This window comes from Camelus bactrianus, chromosome 2 (genome assembly GCF_048773025.1).
Source record: "Camelus bactrianus isolate YW-2024 breed Bactrian camel chromosome 2, ASM4877302v1, whole genome shotgun sequence".
NCBI lineage: Eukaryota > Metazoa > Chordata > Mammalia > Artiodactyla > Camelidae > Camelus > Camelus bactrianus.
In genome coordinates this window covers 94,664,192-94,677,093 of record NC_133540.1, presented here as the reverse complement: position 1 = coordinate 94,677,093, position 12,902 = coordinate 94,664,192, and the positions used below count along the sequence as shown (strand labels likewise).

At 38.4% G+C, this 12,902-nt stretch overlaps 1 protein-coding gene across 27 annotated transcripts in view; it reads left to right on the top strand.

Annotated features, from left to right (window-relative positions):
- Positions 1 to 12,902, top strand: part of MAPK10 (mitogen-activated protein kinase 10) — a 441,650-nt gene extending 428,748 nt beyond the window's left edge. For 26 of the 27 annotated variants that reach the window (XM_045525000.2, XM_045524995.2, XM_074346840.1 and 23 more), the window contains 2 exons: positions 931 to 1,008; positions 8,794 to 12,902. In XM_045525000.2, coding sequence (XP_045380956.1) covers positions 931 to 1,008; positions 8,794 to 8,936 — 221 coding nt within the window. In that variant the 3' untranslated portion in view covers positions 8,937 to 12,902. Of the gene's footprint in view, positions 1 to 930; positions 1,009 to 8,788 lie in introns of all 27 variants that reach the window. The other variant, XM_074346860.1, reaches the window with a different exon arrangement.

Below are 12,902 nucleotides of genomic sequence, written 5' to 3'. Positions count from 1 at the left end.
CAACAGAATGAAAATATGAGAGGAAACCAAAGGATGGGAATGAGCAAAAAGTGTTATAAAGATAGTAAAGAGATTCCACTGGTCAAGTGGTCATGTTGGAGAGTGTGGAAAATAAGCACAAATAAACAGTAGATCAAATGAAAAAAGATAATAATGATGGACAGAAACAGATTTGATCTGATCTAAATAGGACTAGTAGGCACCCAGGGGTTGGTGAGTAAGTAAGTGATAGGTTAAAAAAATGTCACATGAGGAGGATGGACATGGGCTAAATTGTGAAACACTGGAGAAAGAAATACTTGTAAAGGATGATGATTATAAAGATTGTAAACCATTGTAAAACAAGAATGAATGGCATGGAATAATTTTTAGCTAAAAGGGACAAAATAAAAAGAAATGAAGATATATAAATTTTTAAATCTAGCAATGAAAAATCCATTAATGGATGCCAGTTTGGGAATACATTTAATAATTTTTTAATGTTGGGTTTTAGGCAAGTTTAGTTTTACAAATTCAAGATTTGAGTCTGGAAAAAAGTTGGAAAATTGATAGAAAGTGATAGTTTAATGTAATGAGAATATGTGCATCTCTTAGAGAGTGAATATAAAAGAAAAATGGATGTTCAAAGCAGAGCCATTAAAATCCTTAAGAGATAAAATTAAAATGCATCAGAAATACCCAAAAGAATTCAGAAAACAAGTAACGTGTGTTTTTTATACATTTATTTGGTCAAATGCTTTATTGAGCACCTTCTTTGCCAGGCTCTCTGTTATTGCAATAGATTGTAGAAATGGAAGAGTGAAGGAATTCTAATTGATTAGCAATTTACTCAACCCCATCAAATGTTCCTATTTGTCATAAACTAACAAATTTTCTCTTTGGATTAAGGAGAAAATTGATTTTTATAACACTGGTAACTGTTTCTTACAGAACTTATCTACAAGGAAGTAATGACTTCAGAAGAGAAGACTAAGAACGGTGTTGTGAAAGGACAGCCTTCTCCTTCAGGTACTCACTCTCAGTGAATAACCAATAAACCACTACTTGCATGCTTTTTTTGAACTTAAGGAGGGATTGCAATCAATAACATTGCTTGTAGAGCATGTGAACATATATCTCATGACTGTTTCCTTCCAATGATTTTAGTTTTATTCCTTTTGATATTGAGTGTGGCATTTGTTCTGATTATTCTGATTATAATGACCTAGCACAAGAGTTCTTTCAAAACTTATTTTAAGATAATAAGGGGTCTTGAAGAAATGTTTACATGGGCTGGTTAAAGGGTAACTGATTCTCATCAAAATTCAGAACTGTAATGCCCTCTTGACCACCAAGTCAATGTAGAGGTCAAGAATCCCTCCAGCAAAAACCTTTCCTTCATTCACTGTAATGTTTGCACTCTTCCCAAGGTTGGTGTGACAGTAGTTGAAGTCTTAAAGATGGAATCCAATTAAAGCCAGCATGGAAAATCTTTCAGTTTGCAATCTACAGAATCTAATACACATTTGCACATGGACATATTTTACTGATCCTACTAATGTGCTTTAGGATTACTTGAGATAATTTACTTACACTTATTAATGCTAATGTATTTTTCCTAAGACCTATGTTCTGAATATAAAATGAATGTATAAATGGTTTTAGAAAATGTGATGGCTTATCTTTAGCTTTAAACAACACTCAGATCTGGCAAACATGTAGGCTGCAAATTGCTAGTTTAGAGGAAAGTGGATTTTATGTCCAATTATTTGATATAAGATTTTCCCATGCACTTTAAATTGTTTCAGGAAACAAGATAGGATGAATCAATCAATTCTTCATACTGAGTCTACTCTTTAAGTGTTTTTCACCCACAACTACTATGATGTCCAGACAGATGCAATTTAGTTATGTCTTGCTTTTCTCACCTCTAGACTTGGGGAAATGTCCAATTCTATCTCAAGTCTTTCCTTTCCTCAAAGAGGGTTAAGGGAATCATTGGGGCTGGTTGTTTGCCCCGCCTATTTATTCAATCTTGCATCCATATTGATACAAGTCTGTAGAAGCTGCTTCTAACTTACCTGCATGTTCTATCTGCTGCTGATTAAAGAACCCCAAGACTGAATCCAACAGTCTCAACATGGTGCCTGCTAAGGCAAAAAGATTCTTTTGCTTAAGAATTCCCATAATGGCCAATATATTTTCCTATAATTATTAAGAAGACAAAATACCAAGATCCAGTGAAGGGTGACCTAGCTTCTTGGACTGGGACTGGATAAATCTAGCAGAGTTTCTTCTACTCATCTATAGCTCAAATTATCATTAATGCATCTCCTTTCCGTTTTTCAAAGAGCTCAGAATCATGCCACCCACTGCAGGACACCCCCATCTTCTGCTTGTTTCCTCTTCCACTTTCCCCTCCAGCCTAACCAGATCTCCATGGCAGCTAATCTTTGATGACATGAAAATCTCCAATTTTCTTTTCATTATTTTCACAGCACTTTGACAAAATATTCTTGTTCCCATGGTTCATTTTTTTTGCAAATTGTACAGCTCAGGGAAGGCAACATGGTGATTAGGGATGGTACAAGTGAGATCAATTAATCATTAAAGGGATGGGATGAGTGGGCTGCCATATGAAGAAAGGTTCAAATGGTTGGTAAAGAAAGTTTGTATGTAATCAACACCTAATTCTTTAATCATTAAAACCGTAATTCTTGTGCAAAAAGAAGTGAGTACAGGCAGAAGTTGCTTTTAACTCATTAATGGGGAAAATGGCAGAATGACAAAGTTTGAATCAGTGAAGATATGAGAAATTAGTATTTATGTAGTCTGTGGAAAAAAGAATACCAAAGTAAGATTATGAAATTAAATCAAAACTTCTAAGTGTCTTACAGGGCAACCAAACCTATTTTTGTGGTTGTCTTTTCTACCAGGCAGGATTTTAAAAAAAACAGAGTTTTACTTAATCAGTTTTCTACAAGTTTACAATGTTGTAAAACACGTGGACCCTAATCAATTGAGAATCTTAAGTCAAAAAAGTTATGTTCCGCAAAACAGTCAGACGACCCTTAGGAAGGCTTGTTAAAAGTGCTTAAGCATGATATTGAAAGGTTACGCGGTTATTTATTTTTGCACTAATCCCAAGATAATTTTCCTGAACAGTATCTAAGGCTATTGACCTATACAATTTCTATACTCTCTGGATAGATGGACCCAAGTACCCAAGTGTCCACCACGTAAATCCTTTTAAGTTTGCAAGAAATACGTTTTAGGTGAATAAAGCCAAAACCAGTTTACATAGCAGTTTGTTGTTTCCAGAGGGACTGGAAAATAAATGCAGTCTACTAAATTATTTAATGATGAATATAACCTTATTGTGGAGAAATTAGAATATTGGGCCAGGATGCATGAGATTGCTGCCAATTCAGATTCAATTTGTTTAAAATCAAACACACCTGCTCTGTTCACTTGCTCAGCATAAATTTTTTCTCAACTTTCCCATTTCTGTTAATGACAACTCCATTTTCTCAGCCTCTCCAGCCTGAAACCCCGATTGATCTTTTACTCTATCCTCACCTTGTGATTGACAGACACATCCTAAAATTTTTGCTTGCTATGTGCCGTACATCTAATTGCCGTCATCCTTTTCCATTAACACCACTATGATTGGAGTTTTCCTGAAGTAATTTTCCAAACTTCAGTCTATAGGTTTGATCAAGAATTCCACTGACCAATGCCTCCAAAGGCTTTGCATCACTTGTAATGTCAGCCTAGAAACCTCTCTCTGATTCCAATAGCCTTCTCTAATATAGTCCATATTTTCCCACCTTTTACACTACACCCATTCTAAGGTCCTGGATTATGGCTGTCTTACTTGACTGGACCCCCACCTTTTGGAATGCTGCCCATTCAAATTGCTCTCTTATCAAATACCACCTTGTCCCAAAATGTTTTTCACATCTTCCCAAAGAATAGGAACTTTCTTTCCTTTGGGTCTTACTAGTCCTTGTATGTTGAATGTTGTCTTATCACCCGATTTGACTGTAAATTTACTGAGAAGAAAGGCTGTATGTATTCATCTTTGGGTACCATGTGGTACGTAAGTGTTATGCCTTGCACATCATAGTAGCTTGATAAATATTTATTAATTTGAAAGTTACTGTTCAGGCCCTCCCTCAGCATGTTTCTTTGTCCTATTCCAAAGACAGAATTCAGGACGGGATTGTAGCGTTTTGCATTTGTTTATGCTTTAGATAAAGGTTTGCTGCTTTCAGGTGGTTATTTGATTTACTCATTTTGGAAAATGTATATTCCGGATTTTTCTTTTGCGGGCCTGTTTAGCTTAATATGTTAATGATTAATTCTAAAATATGCCACTTAGGTTCTCTGTGCCTGGGAGAAGGCCAGACCATTTTTTAACCATTCCAACTCCCTGTAACAGTACTACATTATCTACCTCATACACATGCTCAAAACTACAGTTGGCTGGCTTAAACAACTTATAGTTCAAGTGATTGTGAATTCAGTCTTTCACTACATGATTTTAAAGGAAATATTCCTGGCTTAATTTCGAGAAATCATACGTATGATATAATGTCATGACATACTTATGTCTGATACATGTGTGTGCATCGTGTAGAGACGTAGAACGGCCACGTGCTGGAGCAGCTCGGCCGGCTCATGAGAGCCCCTTGTGTACATCCACTGGGAGCTTTTTGACCTCATATTGGTAACTTGAAATCCCCCATGCAGGATTAAGACATAGAAACTGGCTGTCTCTATAAATCAGTCATTCTTTCCCTGTGGAGAGTCAATTGTCAGATTTTTATTGGCACACCACTCTGTGTGTGTGTGTGTGTGTGTGTGTGTGTGTGTGTGTGTATGATATGTATATATGCAGTAAACTATGCTGGAAAGAAAAAGCAATTACTAAGAAAGCTGGAAAAGTCAGCTTTTTCTGTACTCTTCATTCTATTCACCTTTTCTCATTAAGGTTGTATATCACATTTTATTTTGTAACTAGCTAGAATGGAGTAATATTACAACATAGACTCCCTTAATGTTCAGTCATGGCAACGCTGGGAACCAGGCAGCAAGGGAATAAATTAATGCAGTTTCTCAGTGATGAAATTCTTCTAATACCCAAACTCATGCTTCAGTGATGCTCTTAAAATGTAAATAGGAAGTTAAATGTGCATTTGTAGAATAATACATACGTTTGAAATTTATTGATGGAATTGTTGTATATCAATAAGAAATAAATCTGAACTTCAGATACATTTCTAAATAAATAATTGTACTCCCTTCTGCTATCTGATTTCACTTGAGTAGTGATTTATTTTCAAGAATAGCAGGGCTGCTTGCTTTCTGAATTGATTTGTGAAGATTGCTGAGAGAATAGCAGTCCATGAATAGAAATTAATTTTCTTCCAAAAGTGTTTATCATAACATGTTGGAGCTAGAACAAATGAGGAAGTCATCTAATACAAAACTCTCAGTCTGTTCACCACCCCCATTCCACCTGAGAAGTAAGCCTCCTACAAGTGACAGTGAATCACTGAAATAAGGATGCTTAACATCAGGATGGGTAGAAATTTTTCAGTCTCTAAATGGAAGATAAAGCTCTTTAGGTGATTTTAATATATAGGCCCATCCCCTCCGTATTCTGCACCCCTGGTAGTGTGTCCCTCCCAATTAGAGTTGCTGATTTAATCCAATAATTTTTTTTTATCTAAAATCCTCAGCCCCAAACAATCAAAGCTGAAGATTATGAACAAAGAGAAGGAACTATATCTCTGTGATTTTTTTATTATAGTATTTCTTCTAATTCTTTGTGCCTACTTTTTTGTGTTTAGATGAGTCAGGAGAATAACTTCCTTTAAAAAATAGAACAACATTTTCCCCTGAAATAATGAATACCTCTGGCTACATAACTTCTAGCTGAGGAATTTTTATCATCATAAGTTCCTTCTTTCCATAAAACCTATTTTTTTTCCAGGAAAGTTGAAAATAGCTGGTATTTTTTATTGCAGCCCTATTAGTATTTTCATTTGATTTTAATGTCATTTTATTGACAAAATATGCTTTACTGATGGTAAAACATTTTCTAAATGTGTATCTTTATTGGTTTCTCTGAAAGAAGGGGTATGTTTATCACATTGCTAGGGTATCCTGGGCAAGTGGACATTATAATCAAATTCAGTTCAGTTCAGTTCTGTTTGAGAAATTGTCACAAACTGCTTGATAGTAAGTTAACAACTTGAAGCCAGAATCTATGTCTGGACTCTTCTGTTTCATCCAGTAAGACCAGAGGTAGCTCTAGTCAAGAAGGCATTTGTTACAGGACAATAGAAAAAGAGATACAGAAGCACATTTTTTTATGTCATTAAAAATAAATGTGTGCTATAACAAATCAGGAACAATAGTCTGTGGAATCCTAGAAATATAGTTGATAAAGATTCTGAATTTTGAATAACTGAATGCCAACAACAATTTGCATTCAACATTGATAAAAATAAAGAGCAGGACCATTCCAACACAGAAGACAGGAATTACAGAAAGTCAGCTGATGAGCCAAAGGGGAAGAAGACGCTGACAACAAATGATTTCCCTTCCAGAGCTAGGTCAGCAGTTCCACCGGTTTCATCACAGGGAGAAATGTGCTTTCCCTCACAGAACCTCTCAAGACGAGTGCACGCAAAAGATACTCAGTGTTTTGTTAAATCGAGTACTTATTCTGCACGCAAGAGTAGAGACAGAAAGTAGGTTAATTGTTGCCCAGAGGCTGGGTGGTAAGAAATAGAGGATGGGGTTATTTGGGGAGATGAAAACACTGCAAAATTGATTGCAGTGATTGTTGCGACAACTTTGTGAGTACCCTAAAAAACAGAATTGTACAAATTAGATTTGTGAATTATATCTTAATAAAGCTCTTACAAAAGGTACGTGGGCAGTATTTTATATTTCAAATCAAAGCCAAATCTAAAATGTAGTGCCGTGATTTGAAAGCATTCATAGTGTAGGGATAGACCATCCAGGAGACGCGCGGATCATAAGCTCACTCTTATGACTCACAATTGATTGAGCCTTTATTAGAATCCTGTGTCTAGTTTTAATCTCCACCCTTTAATAATGATGTGGAAAAAGTGAAGATGATTCTGAGAAGCCCGGCACAGTGACGCTCAATTACTAGAGACCAAAGCTGATGAAAGGACACGAGCATGTTGGTGTAATTTAATGTAGAATCAAGGGGAAAAGCAGAACTGGGCATTTGCACTGTGTAATTAAGGGTTGTTTGCTAGCATATGAAATCTACTGGTACACACTGTGAGAGGAAATGAGCTAGCTCTGGACCATATGTATAAAGGATATAATTAAGTAAGGTTGGAATAAATTGAAGCCAGATAGCTTTACATTATGCATTGTTCTGATGAGAGTATAATTATTTACAGGAAGATGTTAGCAAGAGAGATTTAAAAATCTAGAGAGATTTAAGATTAGGAGGTAATGATACTTTTATGAGTTTAAAGAACATGAAAAATGCATAACCTTTTTTTGTATATGAAAATATCAGGATCCAAAAGGATATATATTAAATGATCAAGTTAGAGATACTTTCTAGCAAAAAGACTAGAAAGAAATATTCTAAAAGTTTAATAGTTTTTATCATTAATATCAGTGCACATTGTTATCTTTTTTCCTGTATTTGTTCACATTTCTCATAATTTACATATTTATAATCAACAAATAAAAATTTAAAAAGCATCTAAGATACATGTAATCTGTCTTAGTTTAGGTGTGTGGGTTCCTTCCAGATACGGTCACATTTTAATCACATTTTTTCCACAGGTAGGAAATGTCCACCCCAGGAACAAAAAGATTGTGTTAACCTCTCCACTTCATGAGATTTTTTTCTGACTTATTAGGTCTCAGTGATAACACTACTGTAACTTATTTTGTATTTACGATTTTCACCAAATATATCTTGCACACTATATTTGCTCACATTAGATACGACTTAGTGAGAATTCCTCATCTCTTATTTTATTAAATGCTTATACTACAGATAGTTTTAATAGTGAACTATTTCACAAAGCATGCATTTCACCACCCATATTGCTTGAGTATAAAGAATCTATAAAGAGAAAAAAATTAGTGGACTCTGTCCAGGGTGCTCTGGTTTAATTACATTCTGCAATGCCTCTGGCTCAGTTTCTTTTGTGGTCCTCAAACCTACTGATGCTCAGCAAGTTTTCACTGAATGATTACTATGAGCAAGTTCCTTCTCAGAGTTTCAAAATATTCATATTCCCACATAGCAGATACATTTTAAAAGTTTTGCGAATTATTCTAAGTTAATAATTCAGAGTTCTTATTTGTAGACTCCCAGGAATGCAAGTCTGCTGAAAGTAAACGCACGACCGAGAGGTGTGCTCCGGCTTCTCCTGTGCTTCTTCTGGTCTATAGTAACTTTCATCAACAGTTCTCCATGGCTTTTCTATATGGCTTTTCAGTTTGGTGTTCTATTAATGACTGTGTAATTGTATTTACTTAGTACCCCTACTTTTCTCTAGAGCTGTAGCCTCCAAGTAATTCTGACTTCTGGGCTTCATCTGAGCCCACATTTCTGGGATAGGAGGCTTACATGATTTTGTTTTTAAAACTTCCTGTGTTAGCTGTTCTATGAAGGCGTGTCGAATGAATGATGGGCCAGACAGCCCCGATCACTTTTGCCATGCCTGCATCCTGAGTGACATGAAGCCGAGTCTAGTTCCAGGTTTAGTCATGTGGGTCTTCATTTTCTTAGCACAGGTGCAGCAGTGAACAGCAGTGAGAGTCTCCCTCCGTCCTCGTCTGTCAATGACATCTCCTCCATGTCCACCGACCAGACCCTGGCATCTGACACTGACAGCAGCCTGGAAGCTTCGGCAGGACCCCTGGGTTGTTGCAGGTGACTAGCCGCCTGCCTGCGAAACCCGGCGTTCTTCAGGAGATGATGTGATGGAACACACACACGCAGACACTCATGCACACACACAAATGCAGACACTCACTGACAAGAAAAACAGCAAGGGAGAGAATCCAAGCCTAAAATTGAAACAAATCTTTCAGCCTGCTTCTTCTCCAGAGTTCTGTAATGCAGCTAAGCCAAATGTCTATTTAACTTCTAGTTGCTCTTGCTTTGGTCTTCTTCCAATGATGCTTACTACAGAAAGCAAATCAAACACAATTAGAGAAGCCTTTTCCATAAAGTGTAATTTTAATGGCTGCAAAACCAGTGACCTGTAATTGCCCTTTCAAATGGCATGACAAGGTGTGCAGTGGCCCCGTCCAGCATGTGTGTGTCTCTATCTTGCATCTACCTGCTCCTTTTGGCCTAGTCAGATGGATGTAGATACAGACCCGCATGTGTCTGTATTCACACAGCACTACTTACTTAGAGATGCTACTGTCAGTGTCCTCAGGGCTCTACCGAGACATCACGCACTGGGGTACCACATGGTCCATTTCATGTGATCTACTACTCTGACTTAAACCCATCTGTAATATATTGCCAGTATATAAGCTATTTAGTTTGTTAATTGATTAAGCTGTATGTCTTATAAGAAAACATGTAAGGGGGGACTATGGGGGGAGTGAGCTCTCTTGGACCCTTGGAGATGTAGCTTCCAAACTTGAACTGATTAAATGGCACTTGTATACCAATTTGTAGAAGGAACATATGTGATGCTTATGAACAGTGTGGGGTGGGAGGGGATACCAGTTTCCAGGTACTACATGGTTTGACCTTTAGAAGGTAGGAATACAAGCTGAGGGTCTTTTCTCTGGTAGCGAGTGTGTAGGAGAGACTAGAGACTAGGGTTGTGGTGTGGAGGAAGACTTAAAGATTATTACCCAGACACTAGGAGACAATGGCATACATATTTTAGAAAGGAGACCCCATTTGTCATTTACACATTTTATGTCACAACTGGACAGAGTGGCAGTTGGTGAGGCAGGGTTACGTGTTCACATCTGATGGTGAGGACCCCTCCCTGAAACGGAGAGAACGGTCTCCATACGATATCCTTAACAGAAGGCGAGCATACCCAGGCGATTTTCAGATTGTGGGCTGTGTTTTCATGAGTGTGCTACTTTCTAGGTTTAGAACTTGCCAAGGTTTTATTTTGAGAAGAAGCATTACTTCCCTCTTCTGGAATTAAAAAAAAACAAAAAACAAAAACAACTTAAAAAAATACCCAGAGCCCAGGGTGATCCTCAGGTCAGTCTCTGAAGATATTTCCCAGACATTCGTCAGGGGTTCCTCAGCTCCTTAACACGGCTGCTGTATCATGTTTATTTGTTTCTCCTCATAAATTTGAACCATCCAAGAAGGGCTGATGGTCTGAGTTTTGGAGTAGATGTGACAGCAATAACTCTGCCCATAAGTTACTGCTGCTGAACAGCTTTAGCAATACGAGTGTCTTAGAAGCCATGAGGCATTTGTGTCAATGCTTTGAAAATCTCCTAAATTTAGCTCAAGTTAAATGGAAGTGCTTTCCCGGGCCCGGAAGGAGGCACTGTGAAACACCCCGGCTATTTACAGCAATAATGGGGACCAGGTCGAGGCGTCTCTTCTCGTTCACTTTGGCGGAGTATCCGTCACCGCTCTTCGCCCTCTGACCACTTTGGTGCTCCCCCCGCCCCGCCCCGCCCCGTGTGGTGATATTTCACCGGAAGAAGAAGTGAAACGCAGGGAGTGGGTGGTGATGAGTGTGAGGTGACTGACCAACGGAGCCCCTTTGAAAACAGAGCAGCCGAGAACGCCAGCGCCCTGAAAACTGCCTTAAACACAACACTAGGGAAGCTGCGTCTGTCTCTTCTCAAGCAATAGAGTCAACCCCCCACCACCGCCACGGGGCGAGGCTGCCGTTTAAGGGATTGCTTCACACAGCAGGCGTCGTGACGAGAGGTCATTTGTTTAAAATGCAGAGGAAAAACACTCAACTGTGCAGCTTGTCTTCTGGAATAAAAGTGGCCCGGTTTCTCCATCTGGCTGCCATTGGTTTTGGTTAATGTTGCAGATGACCTGATTTTTAAAATGCTTCCACGTTCCTGGGAGCCCTCTCTTCTTCCTTCCTGTCACGTTTCCCCCAGCTCCCCACCCCCTTGCGGCTTGTCTTCTCCACACTCTTCGCTCTTTCCTTCCTCCCTGCTCTTCTCTTGCTATGCCGCGGCATCTCCACTCTCAGCTTTTTAAACACATGGGATTCAGCGCAGATAGCAGGCAGCTGGGAAGGTGAGTCACAAGGGGCGTTTCATCAGTCACAAAATGACATCAGGAGACAGAAGCCCGTCTCCAGCCAGCATCTTAGAAGTGCTTGATGTTAGGCTATGTCTCGTGTTGGCCAAAGTGATTTTTTTTTTTCCACTCAGATTAAACCAGGCAAAAACTAGCCAGTGCTCCTCCTCTGCTGTTGCTGCTTTTCCTAAACTCTACTCATCTGATCTCTCCTGTTGTATGGCTCTTGGGAGCTGATTACCTTGAGCCAGAACTCCCTACGGATAAGAAAGAAATGGAACAAATCTTTCATATTGAAGTATCACATACAGATAGAGCTAAGGCTTGGCTTCTTGACTTGTTCTGGGGTTGATTTTTTTCCTAGATTATCAAAGCAAGACAGGCGATGTGCCAACAAAAAGAAATACCATTTCAAAAGCCCACCAATCCTTCACCATCTTGGGTCCGTTTTATTACATCTTCAGAAGGTGATTATGTTATTCCCAAACTCACAGAATATATTGTCTTCTGCATTGTCTTTTCTTAAAACAAACAAACAGATATATCCTGTATAGTCAACTGTTTCTTCCAAAAGACTCTCTTGCTTTTCAGGGAGGGAAGTTTCAGGTCACCTGGACTATAATCTTGGAAAAAGTGAAGGTCTGCCTGTGGTTGAAGTTCCTTTGGGGAATGTGGAATTGGCACTCTAAGAGGCCTAACCTTCTGTCACTTCCTGTAGGGCAATTAGTTTCACGGGGATCCTTGAAGAAATGTTTCATAGTGTTTTGTGGGAGGGGTGGCTGTCTGCCCATGTGCGGGAGGAACCAAATTGTTGGGAGAGCTTGGCAAATCACCCTGACCACTTTGGTATTTTCATATGTATTTTTTGGGCCAGTGTGATAGAAAGAGACATGTTGACCTTACAACCAAACTTCTCATGGAATAAAAACTGATGAAGATCTTGCATCTTCAAGAATTTGATGACTGAGCTTAAAGGGAATGTACCCCACAGGTGGACCAGCTCCTGGTCAGTTCCCTCCAGTTGGAGTAAACTATTGAATTGAGGGTCTAGAAGCTGGATAGTTTTTTTCTCAATCTGTTATCATTATCAGAAAATGATTACCTAAGGATACTGGTAGCAGCTGACTGGTTAATCAGAAAACAAGCCTTGACAAATAGAGTAAGTAGCATAGGTCAGAATACAGAAATCCTTTTATGACCTGCCAGGGGAAAAAGCAATAGGCAAAAGTGGATTTTGAATTTTAAATAGTCATTGCAAAATCTAAATTATGCAAAATCTATTTCTATTTCATTCTCTTAACATATGACAATCTAAATCTTAAAAGTATTATGCTCTGTAAAAAATGCTGTCAGCCAGCTTTGCTGAAAATTTTATCTTCTGTAGCTCAGACAAAGGGATAAAATTGCCCCAGGAATCTTTGATCCCAACCACTTTGGGTCTGAAGAGGAATCCGCACCCCCACCCCACTCACAATACCCCACATGTGTTTTAATTGTGAAAGATTGACATTTTCCACAGATATCATTGAACCAAGAATGGAAACTCCTTTCTGTAAGAAAAACAAACAAGTTACATTGTAAATAGTTATATTAATTATTTTCCATGTGATTAAAATGCAAGATTTTGTTATTTCCTTTA